This window comes from Condylura cristata, unplaced genomic scaffold, assembly GCF_000260355.1.
Source record: "Condylura cristata isolate star-nosed mole 26May11 unplaced genomic scaffold, ConCri1.0 scaffold00010, whole genome shotgun sequence".
Taxonomy (NCBI): domain Eukaryota; kingdom Metazoa; phylum Chordata; class Mammalia; order Eulipotyphla; family Talpidae; genus Condylura; species Condylura cristata.
The window spans coordinates 51157372-51172452 of NW_004567111.1; the positions used below are offsets into that span (position 1 = coordinate 51157372).

Below are 15081 nucleotides of genomic sequence, written 5' to 3' on the forward strand. Positions count from 1 at the left end.
GTTACAATGTTTGGAAATCCTGGTCCCCCTGGCGGTGCAGTGGATTAAGGTGCAGCACTGCAAGCTAGCAGCAGATGCTTCAGTGTAAATTCTATCCCCAGCCCCAGAGGTGATCCACATGGCGTGGCAGACCTCTCCTGTCTAGCCCACTGCTCCCTCAGCAGTGTGCTTTGTCAATCTGCTTGTTCTGCTCCCCACTCTGTCTCTGGTGAATCCTCTCGCCACCCCTGCACCACTGGCCTATACCCCAGTTCTATATGCATAAATAAATTAATTAATTAACCTTTAAAAAAAATGTTTGAAAAACCAGATGGGTCACTATGTCTTTGCAGATATAGCGGTGGTGAGGCTGAAGTTATCCAAGATGAATGAGGTCAAGCAATTTGGATGCAATCACCATGTAAATGTTAAGAAGCTCTCCGGTAATGTTCTGATCCCATGACTTCATTGGTCCAGATCAAGAAACCTTTTCCAAAATTGCTGCTGCTTTATACATCTGGAAACAGCCTAAGCTTCACTACTGATATTGAAGACCAAATAAACCATAATTCCTTCTCTTTAGATAAATGAAAACATATACGAGGGCTGGAGTCTTGACAGTCACATGACCTGGTCTGGTTCTATATTCTAGAAGGACAACAAACAAGTTACCAATTTCTTTGAGCCTTAGCTTATAAATTCAAAAACAGATAATACTGACCTCAAAGGATTGATGTATTTTATACCCCCTGGCTATTGCAAAGTTAAGAACTGTTTGGGACCAGTGGATGCCATCAAGAAACATGATAAATGAAAATATGAATGTCGTCCTTACCTTGATAGTTTTTCACAGGAGTCATCTTGTTATAATCTTCTGATAGGATAAACTCCTGCAAAAGAGAAGAAAATACTAAGCAAAAACTCAGGAATTGTTTAAACAAATCCTGACTATATCAACCTAACATCACAGAATCTAACATTAGTATTTTTACCAATGAACTAAGCATTTTTGTACCTTTTAAAAACGACAGTGCAATCATTTTAACATTTACCTTATAATTATAAAGTTGTTTTTTTCCTTTTCAGTATGAATGAAAAGGAAACTGGATCAAGCTCAGAGATTTCATACTGGTCACTTTGGAGCATAAGCTTAACTAATGTTTTTTTCTTTCAAAAGGCACACAAGTGAAAATTACTAAAACTCTGGCCAGTGAGCAAGTAGATAGCAATTGTCTATTAGAGAAATTAGGTAAATATTTTAATGCTTTTTCTTCTAATATCAGCAGTTTGTTTCCTCTTACTACAAGCTTTTCAAGCTTATAGTATATTCTATAACTTACTCATACCTGTAATCCTAAGTAACCAGGCACAGTACTTGGCATAGTAGTTAAGCAATAAATACTGATCAAATGAATATATTCATACAGCATGTCCTAATCTGAAAAAATCAGTTTCAGTCAAATTTACTTTAAAAAATTAGCTTCTATATGCATATTATATAATTTCTTTGTGAGAACATGCAAAGGTGAGTGTATGTATGGGTGCCTCATCTAAAATTACAATGCCCCATATGCATGAAGCCAATCAATTGTTTATAGGTGCTAGCCAGGTTTTGAGTTTTTAAAAATCTTTCAAATGCAAACTATCCAAATATTCTTAAAAGAGTGAATTGTCAAACATAAGGAAAGCTGCAAAGTATAATAAATCGATGCCTTCATTTGAGCTTAAAAACATAACAATGAATATTTTCAAAACATTGGAGGCTTCCAGAATTTTTCTTTGATGACTTCAAGGGTGGGTGGGATGACAGACAGTAAACATCATTACTTGCTATTTATTTACTAGTTCATATAGTTTGTGTAATTTTTTAGAAGAAAGTATTTTATTTTTTATTTTTTTTTATGATAAATGCCACAAAGGTAAATTATGAGGTTATGTGAAGGGACATACATGGTAACAAAGGGTGTTCACAATTCTATCCAATCCTCCCCATGATGCTTATCTACAAGTGGATTTTCTTCACCATGATTTTCTCTGTAATAACCTTATTCAACTTGTCACTTCTGAAATTCATATCATTATTCCTTCAAAGAGTGGCACTATAGCCGTTTCTCATTTCTGAAGAGTTAAGATTCACAATTGAAGAGAGCAGACTAATTTTTCAGAAGTATTTTTCCATATGTAGCTTAAGGAAGCCACACACACGACTAAGCAACAATTCACTGATGCTCTCACTCCCAGAAGGAAGTAGTTGACTCTGAGCTCCTCTCTTTTGAGGGCGATACATACCCTAAAGTACACAGATAAAATGAATTTATTAAAGACAATTATTCTTGGGGCATTTACTGAATCCACGTTATTTTGAATATATTGAAATGAGTCTCTAACTGGGGTCCCTTTGGAACAAAGCAGGGTCTAAAAGGAATCTACAGACACAGTACCATCACTAGTTAACTGAATGCTAAAGTTTTTTTTGTTCACTCAGATTCTGTCAGCATTTCTTTCATTATTATGTTTTTGATCAGAGACGCAACATCCATTCTAAGAAATGTGAGGCAGATGAACATTAAAGGTCTTAGGACATTTCTCAGATGTTAACTATTATGGAAAGTATGATTGGGATAATATGTGCAATAAAGAATTATTTAAAATGTTTTTCTTCCCTGTAATAAGCCAATGTTTATCATTCCATGTGACTATAAACTTATCAAGCTCATTCTTTTAAAGGACTGCAAAGATGTACTGCAATGTTCTTTACTGATGAAACATTTATGTTCCAGTTTTCCTTATTAAGAAATATTGCATTAAATGTATTTTTATTTCCTAATGATATTTCAATAAAATAAAGTTCTAGACTTCTTAAAAGATTTTATCTGTCAACACTCATATATAACATAGCAAAAAAAAGTTTGAACTTAGCTTATATTACTTTCACTAGGATTGACCAATCAAAATTCAGAAGAAATTAAAAATACATGAGTTTAAGGTTATTTTATCCATCTTTTTATCCTTATTTCTTTACACTCTTTATATTCAACTGCTGACACAATCACCAAACTGATGTGTTAAGATTTTTTTAGAGCACTTTCAGATTAACAGCAACATGGTTCCAAATTATTCTTTCTAATGACTATATAATACATGGATAGACTGTATTTTCTTCAAGTAGACTCCCATTAAATGGACATTCTGCTTATTTCCTATTTTTTTACTATTGTAGTACAATGAACTTATCTTTTGAAAAGACTGCTAGCTTAAAGATCATATTATTTTATAAAGAATTGATAGCATTTTAACACTTAAATAAAACCAGTTAATACTAAAACATGTATTATTTCAATATACTCTGGCAAATCCTCTTCCACAATAAAATAGCATTTCAATTTCTCAGTGTATGGCCTTCATATGACTGCATATTTCCCCTTATCTCATCAGCACTAAATATACTCATCTTTTCTATTTCTTGCCAAACTGATGTGCAAAAAATTATAACTCACTTTTTTTTTTAAAAGATTATCCATTTATGGGCCCTCCCTGGTGGCACAGCGGGTTAAAGCACTGCACTAAGAGGCTTAAGCCGCTTCCGCATGAGTTCGATCCCCGCCTGCCCCGGAGGTGACCACATGGCATGGCAGACCTCTCCTGACCCACCCGCTGCTCCCCTCAGCAGTGTACCTCGTCGATCTGCCTGTTCTGCTCCCACTCTGTCCCTGGTGAATCCTCTCACCCTCCGCATCTCTGGCCTGTACCCCAGTTCTGTATGAATAAATAAATACATCTTTAAAAAAAATTATCCATTTATGCATACAAGAATAGGGGGACAGCCAGTGGTGTGGGGGTGTGTGTGAAAGAGAGCGGATTCACCAGGACAGAGTGGGGAGCAGAACAGGCAGATGTACTGAAATACACTACTGAGGGGAACAATGGGTGGGTCAGGAGAGGTGTGCTGCGCCTTGTGGGATCAAACTCATGCTGCAGTGGCTGCTGATGGCTACATAGTGCTGCACTTTAATCCGCGGCACCACAAGGGCCGACCCAAGTCACTATGTTTTAATATGAATTTCCTGAACTGTTTATGGGCTATCACACTTTTTATATACTTATTTGCTTTATTTATTTCTTATTCTGTGAATATTATGTTTTTATCCTGCTCCAGCAGAAGCTCAGGCAAAACTCAGAAAACTATAAATGGGAGACATTCAGTGGGGGGAGGGGAGGGAGAGATATCCAAATAGGGGAGGAAAAAGCACAAGAGACTATGGTGATGGTTCACACACATGTGACTTGGTGGTGGGAATTTTATGGGAGTTACACCTGAGAGGAGAAATCAAACATCATACAAAAATGAATAATGATGTTTTATATATATACATATATATAAAGATAAAATAAAAAACTTAAAACAAACTTTATGCTGTTGCTTTATTTGGAGATGCAGTGTCAGCAATGTGAGCAAAGGGAAAAAAACAAGTCAAGTAGAGAAAGATGAGGGTCACTTCATGAAGCTGGCACATGTTTCATCTAGACATTCAGTTCTCCAGCATGTAGGAAGTCTGAAAAGAAGAAACTAGACCAGGTTACACCACACAGAATCTACGGGGAAATACAATGAAGAAGGAATTTACCTGCCAGTTCTGTTCTCCTTCTCTTTGAATTTTGTCATAACTCCGTGGGAACTTCCCTTTCTTTCTGGGAGGCTGCACTAACTAGCTCTGTTAGCAGCAGCAAGGGAAGTCAGAGCTTAGACCTTGCCAGTGCTGTGCTTCATAAGGCCCAGAAAGCTGCTGAGGAGTGGAGAGTGTCTGCATTAGGTTTTGGTTTAAAGATAGCAAAGTGCAGTGGTTAAAGTTTAAGAACTCAGGCACTGAAGTCAAATTGTTTGGTTTAAATCCCAGCTGAAACATGCACTAGTTATGATAGTGGAGGAGTAAGTCAGTATCTCTGTGCTTCATTTTCTTCTTTGCGACAGCCTCATAAAACTGTGGTGGAGAATTAGGAGGTATTTATAAAGTGTTTAATGAGATGCCAAGCATACACTAAGTCTTTTATTAGAGGTAAACAAAATAAGTAAATGCTATCTTTCTAAAATGAATTAAAGAGCTTTTCTTTTGAAAACAGATAGGAAAATTACTGCTAAAAATAACTCATGAGATGCAACTGTTCTGAGACCCACTTCCACAACCAAACTTCCACTTCACTTTTTAAGGTGAAGTGCCATTTTTATTGTAATGTTTATGTACTCCCTAATCTTTTAACATGTGTAAAACTGTGGTATCATTTTAATGAGTTTAATCTTTAATTTTTACAGATCACAGACAAAGAATTTTTAAGAATTATATCCCTACCCTAATTTCCCCCACAGTTCTGCACAGTTCAGTGATTTTTAAAAACATTGTATTATGGCAAAATTGTGGTTTTATCTTTAAGTCTAAGATATACTTTTTATTTCTATTTTTTTCCTTAATAGGGCACACTAGCAATTAATCAGTTTTATCAGGATTTCCTAAAGTTCAGCATTTGATTTTATTTATTGTCCTTTTGTTTTCCCTACCTTTGATTTCCAATTTCAAAAACATTTATTTTTATAATTCTCTTTCACCTTTTTTGGTTTAACACTTTTTTTTTTTAGTTTAAATTGAATATATAGGTTCATAAATTTAATCCTTTAGTAACATACAACATAACAAAATAACAGCATTTTAAGATAAGTGTAATACTTTAGAGTAACAGTGTTTTAAGATAAAATTATCTCACTATAGATTGCATTGCATTTCATTGGATTTGATACGATGTTGTTCTTTAAAACGATTTCTATGCCCTCCATAGTGGCACAATGGGTTAAAGCACAGCACTATGAAGCTATCCCTAGCCACTGCAGCAAGAGTTCATTCCCTAGCCATGGAGGTAACCCATGTAGCATGGCAGACCTCCTCTGTCTCTCCCACTGCTCACCTCAGCAGTGTCTTTCAGTGCATTTGCCTGTTTCACTCCCCACTCTGTCTCTGGTAAATATTCTCATCCCTGCCCTGTGCCTCTGGCCTGTATTCCAGTATATGCACAAATAAATGTATCTTTAAAAAAATTTCTACATTATTTTATATATTTCATAAATATTTATAAATTGATATCCTCTCTATGGATTGATCTAGAGAAATTCTTTACTTTAGAAACAGTTATGTCTATGGTCATCCTTTTATTGTTAGTTAGTCTTTAGTTTTACTGGCTTACGGTCAGAACCTGATATTTTTACTATTTAGAATTTAGTAAGATTTTCTTTATGGCCACAATAAAATGTTTTGTAAATGTCCTACAGATATGATGTAAAAGTGTACTTATCCAAAATTCTACATATATTTGTGTGTCTATATGGTGAAATGATACTTCTCAAATGTTCAATATTACTTTTTGTTACATGAATCTAAATATCAGAAATAGATGTACACAAGATGTATTGTTTAATTTTAGTGCTTATTATTTGATTATATAAATAATATGCTTACAGCAGTTAAATAAAAGTTATGAAACATTATCAAGTAGGAAATTGAAATTTAACGTCTTTGATCAATACATTTGCCTTTGTTATTACAAAAAACAGGGAGAATATCTTAATAATCTTTTCCTGCTTTTATGATTACTTTCTTTGGATGATTTTCTAGAAATAATAATTAACATCAAGGTACAAATACTTCTAAAGCTCCAGTTAACATATTACTAACATTTTCTCTGAATAGTTGGGATCATTTATGTTCCCAATATCAGTGTACTAGAGAGTCAGTTTTATTCCATTCTAGTCAACATATATGCCCTAAAATCAACATTAATTTAGGCAAAGTACAACTTAAAAATTTTGGAACACTTTGTAATGTGTTAGCCTTTACAATCTTCTTTTGTGACTTTTCTATGATATAGAGGGTTGTAGTGTCTTTCTTACCTACTGTATATGCCCCAATAGGTTGAGGTTATTATTCTTTCTCTGGCAACTGTTATTTTCATTTAAATAGTATTTTAAATAGCTTTTTTTAATATGGAGAAGTTTCAGATTTATGTACGTCAAAGTTATTTGCCTTTGTAATTTCCATTGTCTTAAAATGTCCACTCTGGCCCTCCCTGGTGGCACAGGGGGTTAAAGCACAGCACTGCAAGCAAGCTGCAGCCATTCAGTGCAAGTTCAGTGCAGTGCACAGCACTATGAAGCTATCCCTAGCCACCGCAGCAAGAGTTCGATCCCTAGCCTTGGAGGTGATCCACATGGTGCAGCAAACCTGTCCTATCTCGCCCGCTGCTCCCCTCAGCAGTGTACTTCGTCCATCTGCCTGTGCTGCTCCCCACTCTGTCTCTGGTGAATCCTCTCACTGCCTCTTCACTTCGTCCTGTACCCCAGTTCTGTATGCATAAATAAATCTTTGAAAAAAAAAAACAACAGTCTACTCTACTATTATTTGGTTTTCACTTTTAAGACATTACTTATAATATTTAAGTGTTAAAGCACCTGGTGTTTATTTCTGAGACAGAGTTGAGGATTAAAATCGATCTTTTTTCTGGAAAGCAAACTAGTTGCTTCACCATTTAATAACTTTTCCTTCCATGGTTGGCTTGTGATATCTTCTTTACTGTTTTTTATGTTCTTACATATAATTGGGTCTGTTTGGAGTTATCTAGCTCTGCTCTATTGATCTGCTATTCTGCTGTCAAGACAAAATGATTTAATTATTGAAGATATAAAATATGTGTTAACAGAGCCCATGTGTTTTCTACTTAAAAAATTGTATGTAAATCAGACTAATAACCTTTTATGTAACAACAAAGAAGATTCACATTAACAATTTTGTTTAGAATTGCACTAAACCTCTAAATTCAGAAAGAAGTGATACTAGCAAATTTTATAATTTTCTTCAGCTAAGTTTCATATTTCTTTATGAGAATATTTTAAAATTTGTGTTACTTTCTGTGGATGAGATCATTTTTCTAGTACTTGGTAAACTCTTTAAAAAAAAAAAAAGATTTATAGCCCTCCCTGGTGGCACTGCAGGTTAAAGCATAGTGCTAAAAAGCTAAAGCCACCTCAGCTTGAGTTCGATCCCCAACCCGAAGGGGACCCACATGGCACAGCAGAACTCTCCTGTCTCGCTCACTGCTTCCCTCAGCAGTGTACTTCATCAGTCTGCCTGTTCTGCTCCCCGCTCTGTCTCTGGTGAATACTCTTATTGCCCCTGCACTTCTGGCTTGTACTGCAATTCTGTATGCATAAATAAATAAATCTTAAAAGAAAAAAAAACAGATATATGGGTTTTACTTTTAAACTAAAACTGAAAAAAAAAGTGATGTCACAGTCCTGGGAGGCACATGATGGACCCACTAAAAACCCTGATCTGTTACAGTTATACTGGGTTGATCAATGTGATATGGGTACATGGCTGCAGGGACCTTTAACACAATTTTAACTCCAAAGGCAGTGAAGCACTGATCTATTCCTAAGACTTAGAAAGAGAGGAAGGCATGATTCAAATAAAATTAAGGGAAAGTAAGAAAAGAGGAGGGAGGGGAAATGAAATGCAAGGCTGGTTAAGCTCCAGTGTTATGGTTGTTATCAATCCTAAGTGCTTTGGGCTGGGGTACAGTAATGAATAATATAGTAATACTGGCGCTCCTGGTGGCGTAATGGCTTAGGAGGCAGCACTGCAGGCTGGCTGCAGCCACTTTAGTATGAGATCGATCCCCTGCCCTGAGATGATCCATAAGGCATAGCAGACCTCTCCTTCTCCTGATCAGCCCACTGCTCCCCTCAGCAGTGTACTTCGTTGATCTGCCTGTTCTGCTCCCCACTCTGTCTCTGGTGAATCCTCTTATCACCCCTGCACCCCAGTTCTGTATGCATAAATAAATAAGTCTTTAAAAAATGCATAGTAATACTTCTTAATACATTTATCAATGCTTTCTTGATTGAACTCCTATGAAGACCAGGTCCTGCAGAGTCAATCAGATGGTAATATACTTTACTTGGGCAACATCACACTTAAGTTGTCCACATGCCCTGTCATCAAAGAATGTACAAGGCCTAGGGTTGTAAGATGCCATTCTCAGCCCTCTCTCTGGCATGTTTCACAATAACAATAATTATTTCCTACTAGTTTATAAAAATACATCTATCAAGGGCCCTCCCTGGTGGTGCATTGGGTTAGGACACAACACTGCAAGCTGGCCGCAGACACTTCAGTGCGAGATGGAACTCTGCCCTGGAGGTGATCCACATGGCATAGCAGACATCTTTATTCACCTGCTGCTCCCCTCAGCAGTGTACTTCGTTGATCTGCCTGTTCTGCTCCCCACTCTGTCCCTGGTGAATCCTCTCACCGTCCCTGCGCCCCGCTGCTCCCCTCAGCAGTGTACTTCGTTGATCTGCCTGTTCTGCTCCCCACTCTGTCCCTGGTGAATCCTCTCACCGTCCCTGCGCCTCTGGCTTGTACCCTAGTTCTGTATGCAAAAATAAATAAATCTTTTAAAAAATGCATCTATCAAAAAAAATGCATCTATCAAATAGATACTTTGGCTTTCATTTGGTATCAGAGGTCATTTTATCTAAGTCAGAGGTCATTTTATCTAAGTCAATTTATTACATAGCTTCTTGTCTTCTAAGAGGTCAACCAGCAGTGTTCTGTGATTTCACTCAAATGAAAGGTATAGCTTTGTTCTTAGATTTCTACTTATCACAAGCTCCCAGGGTATCCTGGATTCTTCCAAGAAATGTACAAAAATGGGACAGGAGAAAGCTCGGCTGTGGCTCTGGCTTCATCCAGGGGCATAAAATTACTGTGTGTGTGTGTGTGTGTGTGTAAGGAACACACATGATGAGCACAGTAAGGTCCACGTGCTGAAGATGTTCAAGTGTCTCCAATGCCTAACAAAGGTATGACAACCTTCATGTACATGGAAACAGCAACCCTCCCAGGCCAAATACATTTCGTGACCAGTTTTTTTTTTTTTTTCTCTCCTCTCCCCTTTTCTCCTACCCCAACTCTCCTATCCTTCCAGGTTATGTTCAATTACTACAAAAGAGAAGAACTTCTAGTCCTAATAATTTAATTAGGAAACAATAAACCTCACAACTCCAGTTACCCTAATTCTCCACCCTGACTTTCACAGTTTTAAGCATGGCCCACTTGCTCATCTATTAAAATTCAACAACACAAATATTAAAGAATTCTAATAATCAAATCATGGTTCCTACACACACACACTTTTAGTTTCATGTTTTTATTTTAAAGTTTGCCAATGATCTCTTATTTCTTAAGCTGTAGCACTACTTTAGGAAAAAGAAATATTACTTAAAATCAACATTAACTACTGATTTTGTCATGTTTTTGCCTTATCAGGGGATATAAAATGACTTACACTCGATGAATTACTTTTTCTGAAAACAAAATTATAGTCACATTCTTTATATAGATTTCTTTCTCTCCCCAGAAAAGACACATCTCAAAGCTGCCAGCAAGATCATACAAAAAATAAACAGGAACTCTTGTGATAAAGAATAAAGGAAGGCATGCCAGCTGCTTAACTACCCTGCAGAAGTGTCACAAAGTATACAGCTTTGAGGTACTCTTATGTGTGTCTATGCAAAGCCACATAAATACCTGTGAAACACACATAAACACAAATGTACTGCATTTCTGGTTGAGAACAAAGTGTTTTCTCTCTACATCTGCCTTTATAAAAGAGAAACTGATCTAAAACCAAAATCCTGTGATATTGGGAAATTTATTTCATATTTCCAAATAAAATCCACTTCTGCACCTACTTTAGAAAATGTTCAGGATATTGTCAGGCACATTATTTAATGTTTCAAAATTGTTAACTTAGATGAAGATGATTGAACTTTTATTGTTGCAAAAAAAACCCATTAAATTTACCACATTAATCATTTATAAGTGTACAATTCAGTAGTGCTAAGTGTATCTGCATCATTGTGCAACATATCGCTAAGAAGTTTTCTTCTGCAAAACTGAAGCTCTATATCCATAAAACACCATTTCCTTCCTATCTTCCAAGACCTGGCAACCATCTTTCACTTTTGCTTCTATGTCTTTGACAACTATAGATACAAATCATATAGCACTTATTTATTTCATTTAGCACAATATCTTCAAGATTCATTGATACAGCAGTATGTAACAGGATCTTTTTTAAGGCTTCATAACATTCCACCGTGTGTGTTTGTGTGTGTGTGTGTGTGTATTGCACATCTTCTTTAACCATTCAAATGCCAGTAGACATTTGATTGCAATCACTCTTGTGAATGTACATGGGTATCAAATGTTTCTTCCAGACCCAGTTTTGAATTCCGCTCACTGATGGATCACATGGCAATTCTATTTTTAATTTGTTAGGGAACCTCTACACAAAGAAGATGGCTGATTTTAAATTCAGTGATGAGTATTACTACCTTTAAAATTGCCTTCTATTTTTCTCATATAATTTCAATATTAACAGTTTCCCCAAACCTTAGCTATAAAATAGCTCTGAACCAAATTCAAGTCTTGATCACAAACACTATGTTAATACTCATAATCTACTTACCTATGTTATTCTAAGTTTTTGTCAGGCTCTTTTGGTTACAAGAGACTCAAGCTACTAAGAACTGAGGATGTATTGTAAAAAGACAGGGGCCCTAATAAGAAAGCTACTGGCCAATGAAGCTGTACTTGACTCCTCTCTTTTGTGGGCTCAGGGCTGCTTTTCCTGGTATCTCTGGTTTTTCCCTCCAAGTAAAATCTATTATCCTTTCTTAACTAGTTCTTTTCTTACAACTCAGCATCTATTTTAGTAAATGGAGCTTGCATGTGACCATCACAGCCCCTCCAGCCCTTCTCTATAAAGTGAATTTTAAGTTTCACCTTCCTGTGTTCTTTTACTCTTCCCAGTTTAAATTCAAGGCAGGGATATGACCATCTTTTCTCACTAAGATCCTAGCCAGTCCACACAAGACCCCTAGCCAGCCTTTGGGCCAAGAATATACTTCCCCTTTAACTATATAATACAAAAAGAAATTAAACCTGAAGGTGAATTGCAACCACTTCCATCTTTTCATCAAGGGTAGTAGTTCTTTCACCACAGAGGGAGCTAAGTATAGGAAGTCATCTATATAACCTATCTGGTTCATCTATAAGATCGTGACAGTAAAGCATGCATATTAACATTTTTATGCCCCCTACTTATGGCTAACTTCACATTTTAGTGAATACACAAATATTTTATTTCTGATCTGGGCTCCAATTTTAATTTTTACCTTTATTTTATTATGTATATTCTTGCAAGTTCCCATGAAAACTTTTTGAAATCAGATGGAGCATAATAAATATAAAACCCACAATGACAAAATAAATTTAACCTTACATTTTACAGATGTTGAAATTATTTTGAAGGCCATTTTTATACTGAATTTTAGAATTTAAAAAGAAACTCCAAGAAAGTAATGGCTCCTGCCCAAACATTTTCTTGGAAGTAACATCTTCATTTCCTAATCCTTTTCTACACATGAGAAGACTTGAGGCCCATTCTTCCCCTGGGTTCTAGCTGTTCTTTCCTATCTATGAAAAGAAGGTCACCAGTCCATGGGGTAAGGAATAAGGGAGTTTCTAGCTTACCCACAGAGTTGTTATTTTGTCTTTTTCTAACAATATGGTTTGAACTTCCTTGCAATATGTGTTTATTTTTCTTGCCTTACACAAGCTCAAAAACAATTCCAATCCTATTAGGATGATACTATCAAGACCTTCCAAAGATGCTTATGTTTTCACTGGTGGCAGTCTCCACACTTAAACAGTGACCTGGAATTTGTACCTCTTGGTCTTTCTGTTTAATTCCGCAGTTCTCAATCTTTCTGGTCTCTGGATCCCTTTACTCTTAAAAATTATCGAGAAGTCTAAATAGTTTTTATTTATGAGTAACATGGATGAATATTTTTCATACTAGAAATCAAAACTGAAACAATATTAAAGTATTAATTCCTTGAAATACAATAAATGTATTATGCCAATGAGAATAACATTATTTTATATATACAGAGAGGCATTAGTTTCCAATTTTGAAAAATCTTGTCGATGTCTAGATCAATATAAAACAACTGGATCTTTGCATCAGCTTCCACATTAAATCTGCACACTTATTAGAAAAGGAATGTTAAAAAAAGGGCAAATAGGGCCCTCCCTGGTGGGACAGCGGGTTAAAGCACTGTACTAAAAAGCTTAAGCCACTTCCACATGAGTTCGATTCCCGCCTGGGCACATGGGCAGGCAGACCTCTCCTGACCTGCCTGCTGCTCCCCTCAGCAGTGTACTTCGTCGATCTGCCTGTTCTGCACCCCACTCTGTCCCTGGTGAATCCTCTCACCCTCCACATCTCTGGCCTGTACCCCAGTTCTGTATGAATGAATAAATAAATCTTTTTAAAAAAAGGGCAAATAATATTTTAGTGTTATTATACTAAAGTATTGTTACACCAAAATAGTTCTCTCTCGTAGACAACGGTTTGAGAATGGGGGTTCAAGGACTGACCTGATTTTTGGTTTTGATTAATCATCATTTGAGATTCTGCCAATTTGCCTAGAGTGCTCAAAGAAACATTCTTGTTTATTTTATAAATTATGAAAAAAAAGCGTTACTGGTTACCAAACAATAGAACATTCTGTCCCCCAGGAACTGGGAGGGTCAGTGTATTTTCCCTTCTCTCAAATGCTCTATAATCCAAATTTTTTCTGAGCGTATGGAATTTAAGAAATGGAAGGGGCAGGGAGATGCTTTCACTAAAAACCCCCAGCCTCAGCTCTAAACTTGGTAAGAAATTCCTAGTCGTGACTCTAAGAGGACAGAGCTGTGGGATCAGAAATGGTAACTGGGTTTGTGTAATAACTGCAGCAGCTTCACCTCTCCAGATTCATTATCACCAACAAAGAAACATTCAGTTTTACAAATTCTTTCTATATATAAACTCTTGTTCAGGTTTAAGTTTATACAGAGAACACACGAAGCTAAGTTCTGGGTCTTTTCACACATGAGCCACAGGCTTACACCCCTCGCTAGGTTTACCTGTTGTCATCTTTCTTCACATGGTTTTCTGCTTTCTCAGCCCCAGTCTGAACACTAAACATAAGCAACCAGAAACAGTTGGTTTTTCAATAACAGCTCTCCCAAGAGAATAGAAAGGATGGGGTAAAAGAAAAGAGATGCACATGTTTGAATAAAACAATTTCCAAGACTGCCTCTGGCAAACTTCAGAATCTTAAGGTCAAACTGGAAGTTATTCAATGAATGGGGAATATCCTCCTCAAGGGTAACTTTTGGAGCGTCCATTAACATATTATACAAAGAAAGCCACTAAAGTATTCTGAGCCCCCATTACCTTTCAAGGATGGAAAAAAGATTGCATTTACAATACAAGAAAAATTCTGCTGTAACAGTAAACAACAAATTAGACAAAAGATAGGTTTATATATACATATTGTCTAATTGCTAATAATACTTAATCTTTAAACAAACAAACAAACAAAATGGCTCCAAACTTTTGACAAAATATCCTAAACAACAAAGCTGTCTGCTGAAATTGAAAATCACTTATAATGTGATGTCATGAAATTTAGTCTGACAGCCGAGGGTGGTAACTTGTTCTTATTTATGAAAATAGCTGGTGAAAGAACTTTGGAACTTTGATTTGGTTTTGAATTTCCTGAAATTTTAGATTTTGTAAGGGGTGTTAGAAATTGCTTAGTACAATGGCTCATTCTTTAGAGAGACAGAAGTTAAGTGATATCTAGTCCACGGTCACTGTCTTGCTTGATTGCACAGTCCAGGCTTAAAACTTCAATGCTCTTTTTTTATTTACTAATGGTTTGACACATAGAAACTTCAGAGTCTCGGGCCCTCCCTGGTGGCGCAGCGGGTTAAAACACAGCACTGAGAAGCTAAATCCACTTCTGCATGAGTTCGATTCCTGCCTGCCCCGGAGGTGACCACATGGCCCAGCAGACCTCTCCTGACCCGCCCGCTGCTCCCCTCAGTGGTGTACTTGGTCGATCTGCCTGTTGTGCTCCCCACTCTGTCTCTGGTGAAG

General features: G+C 36.6%; 1 protein-coding gene across 1 annotated transcript in view; it reads right to left on the reverse strand.

The window, feature by feature from the left end:
• The window catches only part of WDFY2 (WD repeat and FYVE domain containing 2), a 164885-nt gene that overhangs the window by 51484 nt on the left and 98320 nt on the right, over window positions 1–15081 (reverse strand). Inside the window, exon 4 of the mRNA XM_004680236.2 lies at window positions 815–869. Coding sequence (XP_004680293.1) covers window positions 815–869 — 55 coding nt within the window. The remainder of the gene's footprint in view (window positions 1–814; window positions 870–15081) is intronic.